The sequence below is a fragment of the Polypterus senegalus genome, chromosome 3, assembly GCF_016835505.1.
Source record: "Polypterus senegalus isolate Bchr_013 chromosome 3, ASM1683550v1, whole genome shotgun sequence".
Taxonomy (NCBI): domain Eukaryota; kingdom Metazoa; phylum Chordata; class Cladistia; order Polypteriformes; family Polypteridae; genus Polypterus; species Polypterus senegalus.
In genome coordinates this window covers 101,409,191-101,426,437 of record NC_053156.1, presented here as the reverse complement: position 1 = coordinate 101,426,437, position 17,247 = coordinate 101,409,191, and the positions used below count along the sequence as shown (strand labels likewise).

At 37.6% G+C, this 17,247-nt stretch overlaps 1 protein-coding gene across 1 annotated transcript in view; it reads left to right on the top strand.

The window, feature by feature from the left end:
• arhgef10 (Rho guanine nucleotide exchange factor (GEF) 10) overlaps positions 1-17,247 on the top strand; it is a 222,789-nt gene that overhangs the window by 68,008 nt on the left and 137,534 nt on the right. The window contains exons 6-9 of the mRNA XM_039747694.1: positions 1,903-1,976; positions 2,253-2,309; positions 5,014-5,198; positions 6,532-6,648. Of these exons, the coding sequence (XP_039603628.1) occupies positions 1,903-1,976; positions 2,253-2,309; positions 5,014-5,198; positions 6,532-6,648 (433 nt within the window). The remainder of the gene's footprint in view (positions 1-1,902; positions 1,977-2,252; positions 2,310-5,013; positions 5,199-6,531; positions 6,649-17,247) is intronic.

Genomic DNA, 17,247 nt, shown 5'->3' with positions numbered 1-17,247 from the left:
GTATGTCATATATGTCGATACTGCAGGTCAAATTCAGGAGTGATTTGTTGGATTTTGTGATGTTTCGGGGGGTGAGATACCCAGCATGTCTTTGATGTTTCAAATGAAAACATGCAGGGTTACAATTACAAAGAAAAACTTGTAGCTAAACCTATGACGGGGCTGCTGTCACGGCTTCCTCTCTGAATGGACTTTAGGCTAAAGTTAAAGCAATAGCCTTCAATGCAATGTTCATACAATGCTATGCACACATACTGAGCCTGGTGTTGTCTCAATTTCTGTCACAATTGCAGCACCCAGGTGCATTACAGAAATCCATACATGGCCATCCTAGACAATCTTATGGAACAGATTTTTCTGCATTTTTCAAATTTGGAAAGTATGTTCATCCTAGAATTAATGGGTCCAGGGAAATTTGATGAAATGACACAGGTGTTCCCTGAGGAGGTATTCCAAAGTGTCCTGAAAAGTTATAGCCATTTCTTTGATTCAGGGAGACCAAGATCTGAACTCTAAGGCCTATATTCACATATTGACTTGCAGGGCAACAGGGGTAGGCTGTGTAATTTATTGGTGTTGGTTTAAAGACATGGAGCTGGAAAGTGCAATGCCTCAGCTGTACAAGCTATTTTAGTAGCAACAGTTGGAGCTACATCAGCAGGGGCAGAGAGGAGCTTCTCCTGCTTAAAACAAGTCAAGTCATACGACTGCAACACAATGGGCCAGAACTGTTTAAGCAACCTTGCTCGGCTGGCCGTTGAGAGGAAACTGGACTCCCAGCTGGTATGACAGGGTCACAGACCACTACAAAAAGAAAGGAGGGCATAATTTGCATATAAATAACATGAAGCAATAATTCACTCATTTTATCATGTAGGCCTAAAATGTGGTTCCTCTGTTTGAAAAACCACCAGCCACCACTTCTCTTCAGTCATTTCGCTATTGGCTTGTGGTGCTGTCAAACGCCACCTCTGCACTTTTGCACAAAGCCCCATATCAGCACTACTCCGAGAATGTCATATAATGTTAATACTGTAGATATTTACAATAAAAAACATGTGTTGGTTAATTTCTTTTTCTCTATCATGTCCGCAAATTTCATTCTAAACAGTCAAAGTATTTTGAAATTTTGGAGTATTTACTTTTTCCATTGTGGTGGAGGTTACCCCTAAATATTTATATATCAAAAGGTCCTTTCTGAACAGATACCTACTTGCCCAAGTTGTACAGTTCTGCCAAATTTTAGATTTTTACCTAAATGTAAAATAGTGTTTTTGTTGGTGTGTGAGTGAGGGGTGAGCGAGTCAGCTTTGCATTATGTAGATATAATCTTTAAGATTAAATAATTCTATATATTGTGATGTATGGGTCACAGAGTTGCACTAGAGAGAAGGAGGTGAGTCTAGGTTTCTAAAGAAAAATCAGCTTTATTGTTGTGAAGACAGGAACATTCTCAAAGCATTTATTCAAATGGAAGCTGTCACTCAAACACACGCAGCATGCAAGCAGTGATGATGACGTTGTCCTGTATTCGCTCCATTCTCAGATCAAAAAGAGCAGATAGCCTTCCTGCATAAGAGAGGCGACAGAAAGTGAGTGCAAGTCCAGGACAGTGGCCGGTTTTAAACATATACCAAAACATATATAAACATGACCCATGGGGAGACAGACGCATTACATGATGAGCCTGCAAACTTGCAGTTGCAGCAGTGGTGGACAACCAGTCCCTGCCTTCGTTAACAGAGTCGTGGCACACAGCACAGTTGGGAGGTTGACGGGTTCTCAAAAATCCCACATATATATATATCACATACACATCTGCTTACATGCTTTCTTCATAACTAATATCATGATTTCCTGGTTTAATTTTTTTCTCTTTGGTGTTTATTTAATTAAAATTAGAGATCAACTAAATAAAGAAGATGATGCTTTAGCAAGATGGGTTGCAGATCCTGCAAATACAGCATGGATGGAGAGTAAGTGTCAGTAGTTTTAAATATAGAATGAAGTGAATCATTCCAAAAAACAAAAGAAAATGATTATAAGAATTTCTAAAGAACAAGTTATTATTTTATTTGACTGTTGTTTCATCAAGGTGCAGCATCAGTAAGCATTCAGTTTGTAAGGATATTTTTTTTAATTAATATTTAAATGTTTAATGAAGTCATTGTATTAAAGTTTATGGAAGACCATTTAACATGTAAACTCATTCAATATTTATTGACTTTAGTTTCTTTTTTCTTTTTTTAAAGATCCAGATGAGGTTATTTATGATGATGTTCCTCGTGAAAGTTCAGACTCAGCAACAGGTTTGCCATTATACACTGAAACATGTATTACACAAATCTGCTTTAGGAAAGTTCTGCTCCTTTCAATGCAGATTCTAATAAAGCCTACTTCTGGTGGCAGTCTCCCTAATTTTTAGTGCTCCTGAAAGATAAAGATATATATAACACTCCCCAAGCCTCCCCACAGGGGCTCCTGGTGGCCCCCATGGTATCCAGCAGTGCTGTCCATAAAAACTATAATGTCCATGAGGTTCTGCTGGAATTTGGAGACCTTCCATGCCGCTGTGAGGGCTCCCTCTGGGGGCCTGGGGGTATTGGCCAGGATACAAAGGGCCATGGACCACTATATATATATATATATATATATATATATATATATATATATATATATATATATATATATATATATATATATATAATATAAAATATAGTGAGTGTGTGTGTGTATATAAACTGCTCAAAAAAATTAAAGGAACACTTTGAAAACACATCAGATCTCAATGTTAAAAAGAAATCCTCCTGGATATCTATACTGAACTAGACTGGGTAATGTGTTAGGAATGAAAGGATGCCACATTGTTTGATGGAAATGAAAATGATCAACCTACATAGCCCTGAATTCAAAGACGCCCCAAAAATCAGAGTGAAAAAATTATGTGGCAGGCTATTCCATTTTGACAAAATTTAATTGCAGCAACTCAAAATTGTACGCAGCACTTTGTATGGCCCCTGTGTTCTTGTATACATGCCTGACAACTTCGGTGCATGCTTCTAATGAGATGACAGATGGTGTTGTGGGGGATCTCCTCCCAGATCTGGACCAGGGCATCACTGAGCTCCTGGACAGTCTGAGGTGCAACCTGGTGGCATTGGACCAAAACATAATGTCCCAGAGGTGTTCTATTGGATTTAGGTCAGGAAAGTGTGGTGGCCAGTCAATGGTATCAATTCCTTCATCCTCCAGGAACTACCTGCATACTCTCACCACATGAGGCCAGGAATTGTCGTGCACCAGGAGCCACTGTACCAGCATAGGGTCTGACAATGGGTCCAAGGATTTCATCCTGATACCTAATGGCAGCCAAGGTGCCTTTGTCAAGCCTGTAGTGGTCTGTGTGACCCTCCATGGATATGCCTCCCCAGACAATCATTAACCCACCACCAAACTGCTCATGCTGAATGATGTTACAGGCAGCATAATGTTCTCCATGGCTTCTCCAGACCCTTTCACTTCTGTCACGTGCTCAGGGTGAACCTGCTCTCATCTGTAAAAAGCACAGGGCACCAGTGGTGCATCTGCCAATTCTGGTATTCTATGGCGAATGCCAATCGAGCTGCATGCTGCTGGGCAGTGAGCTCAGGGCCCATTAGAGGACATGGGGCCCTTGGGTCACCCTCATGAAGTCTTTCTGGTTGTTTGGTCAGAGACATTCACACCAGTGGCCTGCTGGAGGTCATTTTGTAGGGCTCTGGCAGTGCTCATCTTGTTCCTCCTTGCCCAAAGGAGCAGATACTGGTCCTGCTGATGGGTTATGGACCTTCTATGGCCCTCTCCAGCTCTCCTAGAGTAACTGCTTGTCTCCTAGAATCTCCTCCATGCCCTTGAGACTGTGCAGGGAGACACAGCAAACCTTCTGGCAATGACACGTATTGATGTGCCATCCTGGAGAAGTTGGACTACCTGTGCAACCTCTGTAGGGTCCAGGTATCGCCTCATGCTACCAGTAGTGACACTGACTGTAGCCAAATGCAAAACTAGTGAAGAAACAGTCAGAAAAGATGAGGAGGGAAAATGTCAGTGGCCTCCACCTGTTAAACCATTCCTGTTTTGGGGGTCATCTCATTATTGCCCCTCTAGTGCATCTGTTGTTAATTTCATTAACACCACAGCAGCTGAAACTGATTAACAACCCCTCTGCTACTTAACTGACCAGATTAATATCCCATAAGTTTCATTGACTTTATGCTATACTTTAATTAAAAGTGTTCCTTTAATTCTTTTGAGCAGTATATATATATATATATATATATATATATATATATATATATATATATATATATATATATATATGTGTATATGTATATGTATATATATATATATATATGTGTATATGTATATGTATATGTATATATATATATATATATATGTGTATATGTATGTATATGTATGTATATATATATATATGTATATATGTATGTATATATATATATATACGTATATATATGTATATATGTGTATATGTATATGTGTGTGTGTATATATATATATATATATATGTATATGTGTGTGTGTATATATATATATATAATATAGTGTATTTATCAATATCCAATAATTTACAATAACCAATCACTGTTAATTGCAATTGTAAACTTTAAAAGCAAAAGGAAATAACTGTGATTCAAATATGTAATATCATGATTTCAACCAGTCATAGGATGAATGTAAAACTAAAGTTCTAGTTACGCTACAGGTTTTATCTTTAGCTCTTGAACAGTTGATGTGGCCATAGGTTTTTATTTTAACAAATTTCTTGGTTATAAGCTAACTCTTGTGGGATTCTAGTCCAACTGAGATTTCACTTTTTGATACAAGTGTGTATATATTTCTGTTCAGCAAGTCTTACATAATTCAATACATACTAACAAAACAAAACTGAGTAAGCTAAATGAAAAGATTCATAACTGTGTACTGATGTGAATGTTTAAAACACTTTTGATGCAGATCCAGATGAAATGATCTATGATGATGTTGAACTTGGTGAAGAAGGTGGAAACAGCTCCCTTGACAATGGCTGGAGCTCCAGTGAGTTTGAAAGCTATGATGATCATAGTGATGCAGAAAACAAAAATGAATCTGGTGTTCCAAATTCGTTCCTACGAGGCAAATCTCACAGAAAGAAAATGCATGTATGTAGTACTTTTATCTACTGCAGTTTTGTTATATTTTAATACCTAAATATTGCCTAGGGTTGTCATTCTCACTATTCTGTTTTTTGCCATCATCCATGAGGCACTTTAAGCTACATGGATTCCTGAAAAAGATTATTCCAAAACTATAATTTTGCATTGAGAGTTTTATCATCATCATTGTTTCTTCAACTAAATCAGCCAAAAACAAAAGCAATGTCTTTTGAGGGGGTGGAGTATAAAAAGATATTACTTTGATACATTTTTAGAGAAATATAACTAATCAGACTGTACTTATTGCATATACTATATTGCATAACACTGTGCTAAAGTGCTGCTAAATTAGCTTTAATTTTAAGCAGAAAAATCAGTGTTCTGTAGGTTTCAATATTTACCCACAGTTGGCGTAAACTACTTTTCTTCAATTAACTTTGTCACAGATGCTGCTGGTTAACTCCGTCTCTAAAATTGTCCTGTGAAAATTAAAAGGAAAGATAAACGTTTTTAGGCATTGAAACTGCTTATTAAATCACTGTGTTTAAACTGCATTCTTTTCATTTGATATAAATAATAATATTTATTTATTCATGCAATTTTAAAGCTGAAGGCAAAGTGGTTCTTTTTAACATTTCTGACACAACCTTTGCTTCTGTACAATGACTAGGTTTCTTTCTTTTTCTTAAGTTAATAAGCCATGGCACAATATTAGTGAGCTGGAGAATCAAGCACTTAATTGTATATCCTGTACTGAATATTTTGGAATTACTACATAAATCATTGTATCTGTAGTTTATAGTTTGGGTGCATTTCTCAGTTTGTTATTATGAACTTATCTTTAGATAGACAAATTTGCAGATCTGTCTGTCTGTCTGCCTGCCTGCCTGCAAGCCTGCCCGTCTGCCCCCAGGGAGAAATTTAGCTTCTTATAGACACTTTTAAAATAAATAAATACATAAATAGTTAAGTAAATAAATAAACACACACACTTTGGTCTGAACAGATACCGAATTGACTATAAAGCAAAAAAATTTAAAATAAAGAAAACCTCTTACTTAGATGTCACAGTGGTGCATTATACACATGAATTGTTGTTGGTATAAAGGAGCTCCAGTAGCATTTCTTGACACATTTCTGCTAAATAATTTGTTGGTTAAAAGTGCTCAGTGTTAGTTTGTCAGAGAGAAGATATGCAGCATTGTTCATAATGTCACTCAGTTTTGTTTTGATTCTATTTTTCACTACTACCTCCAGGGCATAAAATGTGCATCTTATAACTAAGTTTGCCCCTATAAAAGAGCTTGTTAAATAATATTTAAAACATTCATCTTTTTAGCTTTCAGAAGATTTGACTCGTTTGAAGGAACATTATGAAAAAAAGGTGAAAGATCTAATGGCAAACACAGTGGGGACAGTAGAACTGCAACAGATAAAGCAGAAACATGAACAGAAGGTAATGAGATCGTAAGCTGTTATGTATGTACAGAAGTCTATAATGCAGGTTATAATAGTGTTGCTTGTTAATCTAACAGAATACCTTTTCTTTAAATTTTTTTGTATACAGTGGAACCTCGGTTCACGAATGTCTCGGTACATGTACAACTCGGTTTATGACCAAAAAGGTCACCAAACTTTTGCCTCGGTTCATGACCACACACTTGGTATATGAAAAAGCCAGTTTCCCGTTTAGTTTGTACATGTTCAGTCTCTCCCTGTGCAGAAAGCAAGAGAGAGAGAGCAAGAGAGAGCGACACACACACACGCGCGCACACACACAGGCGCGCACACACACAGGCGGAGCGAAAGAGACGCGCACACACAGGCAGCGCGAGAGCGCCACACAGAGAGGCAGCGAGAGCGCCACACAGAGAGGCAGCGCGAGAGCGCCACACACAGAGGCAGCGCGAGAGCGCCACACACAGAGGCAGCGAGAGGCAGCGAGAGCGCCACACACAGAGGCAGCGAGAGAGCGCCACACACAGGCAGCGAGAGAGAGCTGGACGCATTAAAGTTAGGAAGGTAGTTAAAGAATGCACTGGGCTTGATTTTGTTTTCACTTCTGTTTCCAGCGATCGGTTCGTAGCGTGCATTGTTGCAATGTTATTTTTCTTGGTGGTTTATTAAATTACGGATTTTTTCAAATGTTCATTTTTTTTGCCTGTGCTTAAAACTCATTAAAAAAAGTGCTTTTAGCCAGCGGTTGGTAGCGCTATAGCACGAACTATTGCAGTGTTAGTTTTCTCTGTTGTTCAATGTTTTTACATTTAGTTTACTATTACATTTTACATTCTATGGTTTAATTTACTATTTGTGCTTAAAAACGTAAAAAAATATATATATTTACATACAACTTGTATGGTCTGGAACAGATTAATTGTATTTACATACAATCCTATGGGGGAAGTTGCTTCAGTTCACGACCAAATCGGTTTACGACCAGAGTTTTGGAATGAATTATGATCGTGAACCGAGGTTCTGCTGTATTCTGAAATATTTTAAAATTATATTGAGTGGTCTTCAGTGTATAATTATTATGCTTCTTTAATATATATATAATTTACAAACAATTGTACATAAAGTCTTCTATACACAGTACAATGTTAATATAAGTGTGTTTTGTACAGTACATTAGTACAATGTTTAAAAAATGCATCAAATCTCAATCGGCACTTAAAGCCAGGTTCAGAAAGCTACCATTATAAGGGAGAAACTCATTTTGCTTAATCTCTGTTGCTTTTTAGGCAATCTACTATTGCAGTACTTAACAGATATTTTTTTATAGCACTTCCTGTGCATGGCTATCTACAGTAGTTCTGCATTAGTTTACTGCAGAGTTAAATATATGCTCTTTTCAGAACAGAAGGCTTTTTTGCAATCTTTTGATGAACAGCAATGAGTTAATTTTTGTAGTTTTGACTCATAATATACAGTACGCTAAGAGATAATTGCAGACGTGTCTACAGAGCTAACACTGTCAGTAGAAATATTCTATTGGGCAGACTAAGCTGGCAGGCCTAATGCTCTTAAATTACAGCCTGGAGAGCTTGAGCTAGCAGTAATGTTAGCAGAGTCAGACAGATATGCTCATTTTAGATTTTTTTGCAAATCCAAAATTAGTTTGCAAGGCTCTGTGCTTCCTTTGTGGTTTTACCATTGAAAAGGATAAGGAAAATAGGACAAAATCTCAGTTTGTGATGTGGATGCTGACTCATCGGCATATCCAATACTAAAATGGTAATTTTTTTTAAAAAGTCAGATTGTATTATACTATTTTATAAATTTTACCCTAAAAGCTGAATATAAAATAGTTAGCATTTAAATTCTGACATCCAAAATTTTCAAAAATTACACATTCTCATTAAAGGAAGCCGAGTCCCACTCCAGTTTCTCTGTTTTTTGCCCCATGGTCTTTTGTGGTCATCTTTTATCAGGAGGTTGGTGAATTTTATATTCCTTAGTAAAAGAAGACAAGAAGTATGTGCCTGTGGTAATTTGCCTAGATAACCATTACCAAAGATAGAAAAGAAAGAACAGTAGTTATTTCTCTTGTGTAGTAGACAAGAAAGCAAGACAATGCTTTCGCTAGCATTTCAGCTCAGCTTCAGAGGTGCAACTCGGCAAGACGATGGCAGTCACGGCTGCATGGTGCCGTGGAGGCCTAAATGGCTCCATTCACAGCCCAGTTCCTTAACAGCAGCTTGTCACCTGCAGCTGAAATAAAAGAAAAGAGGTGTGTTTACCATGGAAAGTAAAACAGATCCTGGAGGTTAATCTTATAGGATTAGAAAGGGAGGTTTTAACTTACCTTAAATATGGAATTGAACATGCTCAAGCTTTGTTCCCATGTGTATATACATACATGCACACCCGTGAGGCTGCCAGTATTTTAATAGAGGCCTTGCAGAGGCAGATGCGACATGATGGAGGAATGTGCCTTTGTCACCTGTGATTGCTTAGTGGATGACGCAGTGCTTTACAATTGATTGGCAAAACGGTGCCAAGCATAAAAGCCGCTTTCTGTCTGCAGGGTTCATCTTTCTGGTGGCGAGTGAATATTTGGTGTGGCTCTGTTTAAAAAGTACATCTACCATAGCGGCTTATGCCTTATTTTTGTATATATTTTCTATTTGTACTTATAGATAAAAATATCTCCTAGTAATAGTATAGTTTTGGTGGAGGTGGAGATTGGGTTTGTGGTGCACTTTCTCTTTTTGTATATACAGTGACTTTTCTCTTTAAAAACTTTTTTTGGGCATTTGGTCTCGTCCATTAAAGGAGATGGACATCTGAGGCGGAACTCTGTTAGAAGCAGTGTTATTTTTTTTCCCTCTTTTTTTTTTTTATTATCCTGAGGTATCCAGTATTTACTCAACCCGAGGGGGTTCAATTACAGTATATGCAAGCATATATAAGCCTGAATGGCAGAAAAAGGCTTAGAAAGAAACGAAAAAGACTGCTAAAGCTTTATCCAAGCCTAAACAGTCATCAAGTTCAAGCTCCTGCTCAAGGTACGGCCTGCAAAACTGACCTGGAGAAGTTAGGCGAAAGCACAGATTTCCCGGAACCTGACACTGCTACATTGTCTCCAGCCAAAAGCGAAACTGTAAACGAGTCGGGCCAGGAAAACTTATCGATTCCTGATGGTTCATTGAAACTGAAAATGGCCTTACCATCCACGTTGTCCACTACCCTTCGCAAGCCAGCAATACCAACTTCATCTGGGCTTGCGACTTCACCCATGGAGCACACAGAAGGCCAAAATGATCTGTCCGAGCTGAAGTTAATGATCAGCGCAATGGCCACCGCTCTGAGGGGGGGGACATAAAGGAGCTAAAGAATAATATAAAGAAGGATATAAATGATATAAGCAAAAATGATATAAGGAAAGATAGATAGATGCTTTATTAATCCCAAGGGGAAATTCACATAAAGGACATACACAAGACAAACAAGTAGCTGCAACTGGATATTAAAGACCAGGAAAAACATTTGAGTAATTGCTTTGAGGCAAACTTTAAAGGTATGACAGAAAAAATTGAGGAAAAAATACTGAAAGTTGGATGAAGAAAGAATAATATCAGGATCGAAGGTCTCCCTGAGAATCATGAAAGTCCGAACCCAGTGAAATTCGTAGCTGAACTATTCTCTAAAATAATTGGAGAGGACTTCAAATCAGATACGGAGATAGCAGCAGCCTCTCGCTTATGTGGATGATATACGTCTAAATCAAAGTCTCTCATCATGTGTTTGAAAAATTACAATTTAAATTACATAACATGGTATTCTCAGACAGAAGCAAAAAATTATATTTGAAAATAACCACATTTGTATTTTCACTGATTTCTCACCCTCACCAGCTGCTAAACGTGCTGCCTTTTACAACATTAAACAGCGGTTATGGAAAGCCGAGATCAGATACAGCCTCTTGTATCCTGCCATACTGAAAGTGGACATTGCAGGCAAGTCTTACATTTTAACTTCTACAGAGGAAACAGAAAATGAGCTAAGAAAACTGCTTCTGACACTATTTGAAATACGATCATGAGTCACATCCGGTCCTGGCATGAAAAAGAAGATCTTACCTGCTGTTTGATCCATTTGCAGTGATACTGGGACCATAATTATACATTCTATTTCTTTCTCTGACACTTTTTGTTTATGTTTTAATTACAATTGTATGAGTGTATGTATGTATATATGTATGTGTAATTTTTTTCTACCCTTGGTTTATTGTATTAGGGCTTACTATCAAATGTTATCTACTTATGTAAGGCTACTGTTTAACATCATTCCCTGTGTTTAGTCTCTCAAAACTGTTTAAGTTTATATTGTATGTTTATGGTATTTGGATTGCACTGTCAGTAGATATCTCTATTTTTATCCTTATATGCTGCTGCTAGGAGCTTGTTTTGTTTTGGACTTGCTCTTTCTAGCTTCATGTTGTGAGACAAAATGGGGGGGCATGAGTACTGGGGGAGGAGGAAGGAGAGTAAGGTATTTCTAATCTATCCTTTTAATCCTTATAATTGTAAGTGCAAACAATAGGCTTCATGACAATAACTCCTGGAAAAATTAGAAATTTAGGTCAAAGCTGTCTTAAATTAAGACGCGTGAATGTGACTGAGAGAATAAAACTGAATAAATTAAAAAAAAATTATAACCTTTACAAGCACCATACATTTACACCAGCTGTTACAGAGTCAAATCAAATGTATGTTTTTATTGTACAATAGTAACAATAAGAACAGCTCCTACTCAAAATGATAATTCTGGAGGATGCCTGGATTTGATCCCTATACCTTTTGGCTATGAGTCAGTAGTTCTTACCGCTGTGCCACCCAAGTGGTTGTATCTGTGTTGTACTCATCACCCGATTTCTTTTTCTTCAGTTACATCCTTGATTAAAAACACACTTTTCTTATTATACGTTTTGTTATTCAGTTATTTGTAATTAGTATTATAACATGAAAAAAGTTTCTATTTTAGGAATTTGTTGAACATTTCTTATACCTCTCGCATTTCCTGTCATCCTACACTTACCCAGATCGTTGTAGGTATGAAACAAAAATGAAATGTGTGTGTTGCAAATAATTATATATTATTTACCCTATGCAACTCACAGGACCTCACACGCAGATAAAGAACACTTGAGTTGCGAGAACTTTTTGCTTGAGATGAGCTCCGGCAGTGAGGGGGATAAGATAGCAGAATGCTTGCTGCTTTTGCTGATCGACACATTTGCAAAACAAAAGATGCTAATGGAGAGGTACGAATGGATTTAAGGTGGGCCGGGATTACGAGTTTTTTCATAGGCTTCAGGGATTCTGTTGTTAAATCCACACCTAGATAGGTCTCCTGCCACAGGGGCGATGACATCTAACACTTCAAAACAATTACACAGTTTGTAACCGATCACAACTTGTCAGACCCTTGGAGATATCATCTAAACCCAAACTCAAGAGCATATTCCGTTTACTTACCAGTGCATCACTGTTACTCAAGAATTGATTATTTCTTTGATAATAATTTCTTGCTTACAATTAAATCTTAAGTACGATGTTATTGTTATCTGTTACCACGCCCCTTTGACCATGCAGCTTAAATCACTATGCCCCACATACTCATCTTTCAGCTGGCATCTTAACCCACTTTTATTAGTAGACAAGAAGGTACAGAATTTCTATCCAAGCAAATTGATTTTATTTTAGAGACAAATACATCCTCAGAGATCTGAAGGAATACTTTGGGAAACTCTGAAGGATTTCTTAAGAGGACAGATTATTTAATATCTTTCCCACAAAAAAAAAATGCAAACCAAGAAGTTATCAGCGCTAATCAATGAAATTACCAGAGAAGATCAAGAACATGCTAGGTGTCCAAATGAGGCACTTCATAGGAAAAGACATGCTCAGCATACAGAACCTCTTGGCAACTAAAGGAACAGAACAGCTCATTTTTAAATCCCAACATCATTACTATAACAGGGAGAGAAAGCTAATAAGATCTTAGCTCAACAAATCCACAAGCAGGAAGTTTGGAATGGAATCCCAGCAATTACCAACACAGATGGAGACAAAATCATTGACCATAAAAATATAAAGCACATATTTAGAAACTACCATAAGTCCTTATATTCTTCTCAGTAAACCTCTGGCACTATCAGAATTACTAGATGCTATAAACTCATTTCAGAGTGGGAAAGCAACAGGCCCCGATGGCTACCCTGCCAAATTTTATAAAAAATTATCAATTAATTTAGCCCCCCTTTTATCAGCAACATTTACAGAAGTTAGAGACAATAAAATTCTACCTCAAACTTTTCACCAAGCATTATTACGGTCTTTCCTAAGCAAAATAAGGACTTCTTACATTGTGCACCATACAGACCAATCTATTTTCTGAATAATGATGTTAAGATACTCTCTAAAGTCCTAGCTAGAAGGATTGAGAAAGTGCTTCCTTCGGTAATATCACAAGACCAAACTGGATTTATTAAAGGCAGACGCCATAATCTTAGATGCCAATGTAATGTGATATATTCACCCACAAAGTATAACATTACGAAGATATTATTATTGTTGGATGCAGAAATAGCATTTGATATGGTTGATGGACCTACCTTTTCACTACATTGGTGAAATTTGGGTTTGGCCCGAGCATATTGGCATGGATCAAACTACTGTATACCAGTTCAGCAGCTTCAGTTTGTTTTAGCAACATTATTTCAGACTGCTTCAAACTAGAACATGGAACTAGACAAGAATGCCCCTGTCACCACTGCATTTTGCAGTCGCTATTGAACCACTAGCAGTTCACTGTTGAAATGCTTATGAGAAAAAGGGGATTATCAGAGAAGGACTTGAACAGAAAATTTCTTTATATACAGATGATATGGTACTGTATATATCAGATCCTCAAAATACTGTGAATGCAGTCCTAACAGCACCAACAAAATTTCAAAAGATTTCTGGTTTCAGAATAAATTTGAATAAAAGTGTGCTCTTTCCAGTTAACACTCTAGCACACAATATTAGATTGGACACCTTCCCTTTTATCATCACAGATCAATTTAACTACCTAGGGGTAAACATCACAAGTAAACATAAAGCTTTTTATCAAACAATTTTGCTGTCTGCATGGAAAAACTTAAGCAATACTTGCATGGATGGGTTTACCCTTCATCACACTTCAGCTGGAAGAATTAACACTGTCAAGATGAATATCCCTCCTTAGCTTCTTCTTTTTCTATTTCAAAGCATTCCAATATACATCAATAAATAATTTTTTATGAAGTTAGATTCAATCATAACCTCATTTATTTGGAATTCAAAGCATCCACGTATCCAAAGGATGACCCTACAAAGACATAAGACAGAAGGTGGCATGGCTCTACCTAACTTTCAGTTTTTTTACTGGGCAGCAAATATACAAGCAATACAAACCTGGACATTGACACAAATAGATGAATAGCACAGGCTTGGTCTGCAATAGAAATAAAATCCTGCAGTACTTCTTTATATTCCTTGTTTTGTCCCCCAATAAGTACAAGTTATTTCCAATATACTAACTACCCAATTGTGCTTCATTCACTCAGAATATGGAAACACAATAAGAAGTTCTTCAAGATAGAGAAATGTATATCTGTGGCACCACTGCACGATAACCACCTTTTTCTACCCTCTTAAACTTACATTGTTTTTAATGTCTGGAAAACATTCAGGATTTAGTCACTTACATATCTGTACATAGACAACATCTTTGCATCCCATGAACAATTACACTTCAATTTTAACTTTACAGCAACACATTTCTTTCAATACTTTCAAATTAGAAACGTTGCTAAATAACACCTGCCCAATTTTCCTCACCTCCCACCTATTTCGATTGCGGGAAAAATATTGATCAGTCTTGAGGACTCAGACAGCATTTTTGTAATATATGAATACATTTTAAAGTCCCTCACTTTCAAAGATCCTAAAATACAGTGGGAAAGGGATCTCTGACTCGACTTATCAGAAAAGGAGTGGAAGATAGCAATGCACAGAGTTCACTCTATTTCCATATATGCAAAGCATACAATTATTCAACTTAAAATCATCTTTTGAGCACATCTGTCTCATTTAAAACTGTTCAAATTGTTTCCAGGGCAATATCCAAATTGCAAACATTGCAATCAAGTTTCGGGCCTAATTGGGCCATGTGTTTTGGACGTGCACCTAATTAGCATTAACACTTTGGAACAAAATCTTTAAATGGCTTTCAGACAGCCTTGGTGTCACAATCTCTCCTAATCCACTAACAGCTATGTTTGGTGTACTTCCAGATGGGCTTAAAGTGGAGGGCAAACCAGCTGTGATTGCCTTTACTACACTATTGGCACGTAGACTTATCTTGCTCAACTGGAAGAATCCTAACTCAATGGGCAAATGTTTTACTGTTTACAGGTGCTGGTCATAAAATTAGAATATCATGACAAAGTTGATTTATTTCAGTAATTCCATTCAAAAAGTGAAACTTGTATATTAGATTCATTCATTACACACAGACCGATGTATTTCAAATGTTTATTTCTTTTAATTTTGATGATTATAACTGACAACTAATGAAAGTCCCAAATTCAGTATCTCGGAAAATTAGAATATCAATTAAGACCAATGCAAAAAAAGGATTTTTAGAAATGTTGACCAACTGAAAGGTATGAACATGAAAAGTATGATCATGTACAGCACTCAATATTTAGTTGGGGCTCCTTTGGCCTGGATTACTGCAGCAATGCGGCGTGGCATGGAGTCGATCAGTCTGTGACACTGCTCAGGTGTTATGAGAGCCCATGTTGCTCTGATAGTGGCCTTCAGCTCTTCTGAATTGCTGGGTCTGGTAGATTTTCTATGGGGTTAAGGTCAGGTGAGTTTGCTGGCCAATCAAGAACAGGGATACCATGGTCCTTAAACCAGGTACTGGTAGCTTTGGCACTGTGTGCGGGTGCCAGGTCCTGTTGGAAAATGAAATCTGCATCTCCATAAAGTTCGTCAGCAGCAGGAAGCATGAAGTGATCTAAAACTTCCTGGTAGACGGCTGCATTGACCTTGGACCTCAGAAAACACAATGGACCAACACCAGCAGATGACATGGCACCCCAAACCATCACTGACTGTGGAAGCTTTACACTGGACCTCAAGCAACGTGGATTCTGTGCCTCTCCTCTCTTCCTCCAGACTCTGGGACCTTGATTTCCAAAGGAAATGCTAAATTTACTTTCATCAGAGAACATAACTTTGGACCACTCAGCAGCAGTCCAGTCCTTTTTGTCTTTAGCCCAGGCGATACGCTTCTCACGCTGTCTCTTGTTCAAGTGTGGCTTGACACAAGGAATGCGACAGCTGAAACCCATGTCTTGCCTACGTCTGTGCGTGGTGGTTCTTGAAGCACTGACTCCAGCTGCAGTCCACTCTTTGTGAATCTCCCCCACAGTTTTGAATGGATTTTGTTTCACAATCCTCTCCAGGGTGCGGTTATCCCTATTGCTTGTACACTTTTTTCTACAACATCTTGTCCTTCCTTCGCCTCTCTATTAATGTGCTTGGACACAGAGCTCTGTGAACAGCCAGCCTCTTTAGCAATGACCTTTTGTGTCTTGCCCTCCTTGTGCAAGGTGTCAATGGTCTTCTTTTGGACAACTGTCAAGTCAGCAGTCTTCCCCATGATTGTGTAGCCTACAGAACTAGACTGAGAGACCATTTAAAGGCTTTTGCAGGTGTTTTGAGTTAATTAGCTGATTAGAGTGTGGCACCAGGTGTCTTCAATATTGAACTTTTTCACAATATTCTAATTTTCCGAGATACTGAATTTGGGACTTTCATTAGTTGTCAGTTATAATCATCAGGATTAAAAGAAATAAACATTTGAAATACATCAGTCTGTGTGTAATGAATGAATCTAATATACAAGTTTCACTTTTTGAATGGAATTACTGAAATAAATCAACTTTTGTCATGATATTCTAATTTTATGACCAGCACCTGTATATTTGTGCACGTACTTTACGTAAATCTGGAAGATTCCACCAGGTGGCAGTGCAAGACTTCACAGTGAGAAAACGTTTGGCTTTGCTGTGTTGTGAATTGCCTGAAACATCCCTTAAATTCCGAAGATACCTTGCCACAATATCTCTGAAAAGGATGTTTAAAGATTACATCCATCAATCCGGGGAAGTGGCCATTCCAGCAAACCTCATATCTTTGGAAGGAAACTGGAGCTCACTGTGGAAACCCATCTAGGAAAACATGCAAATTCCTGGCCGGGAACAGAAGGGACGTGATTCCCTGCGTAGCAGCAGTGCTACAGCTCTGCCACCGTGCCTCCACTACATGTGTAATTATTATCAGTATTCATTATTTAAATGAAGTTAATGACTTATCTGTTAAATTTAACATAGATACTTTAATGCATTTCATCATGAAAATTATATCAAGTATAAATCTAAGGGTTCTAAATATGCAGAGAGTTGGAATATCATAAAAGTGTGTTGTGTTCTGTGTGTGGCGATTGCTTT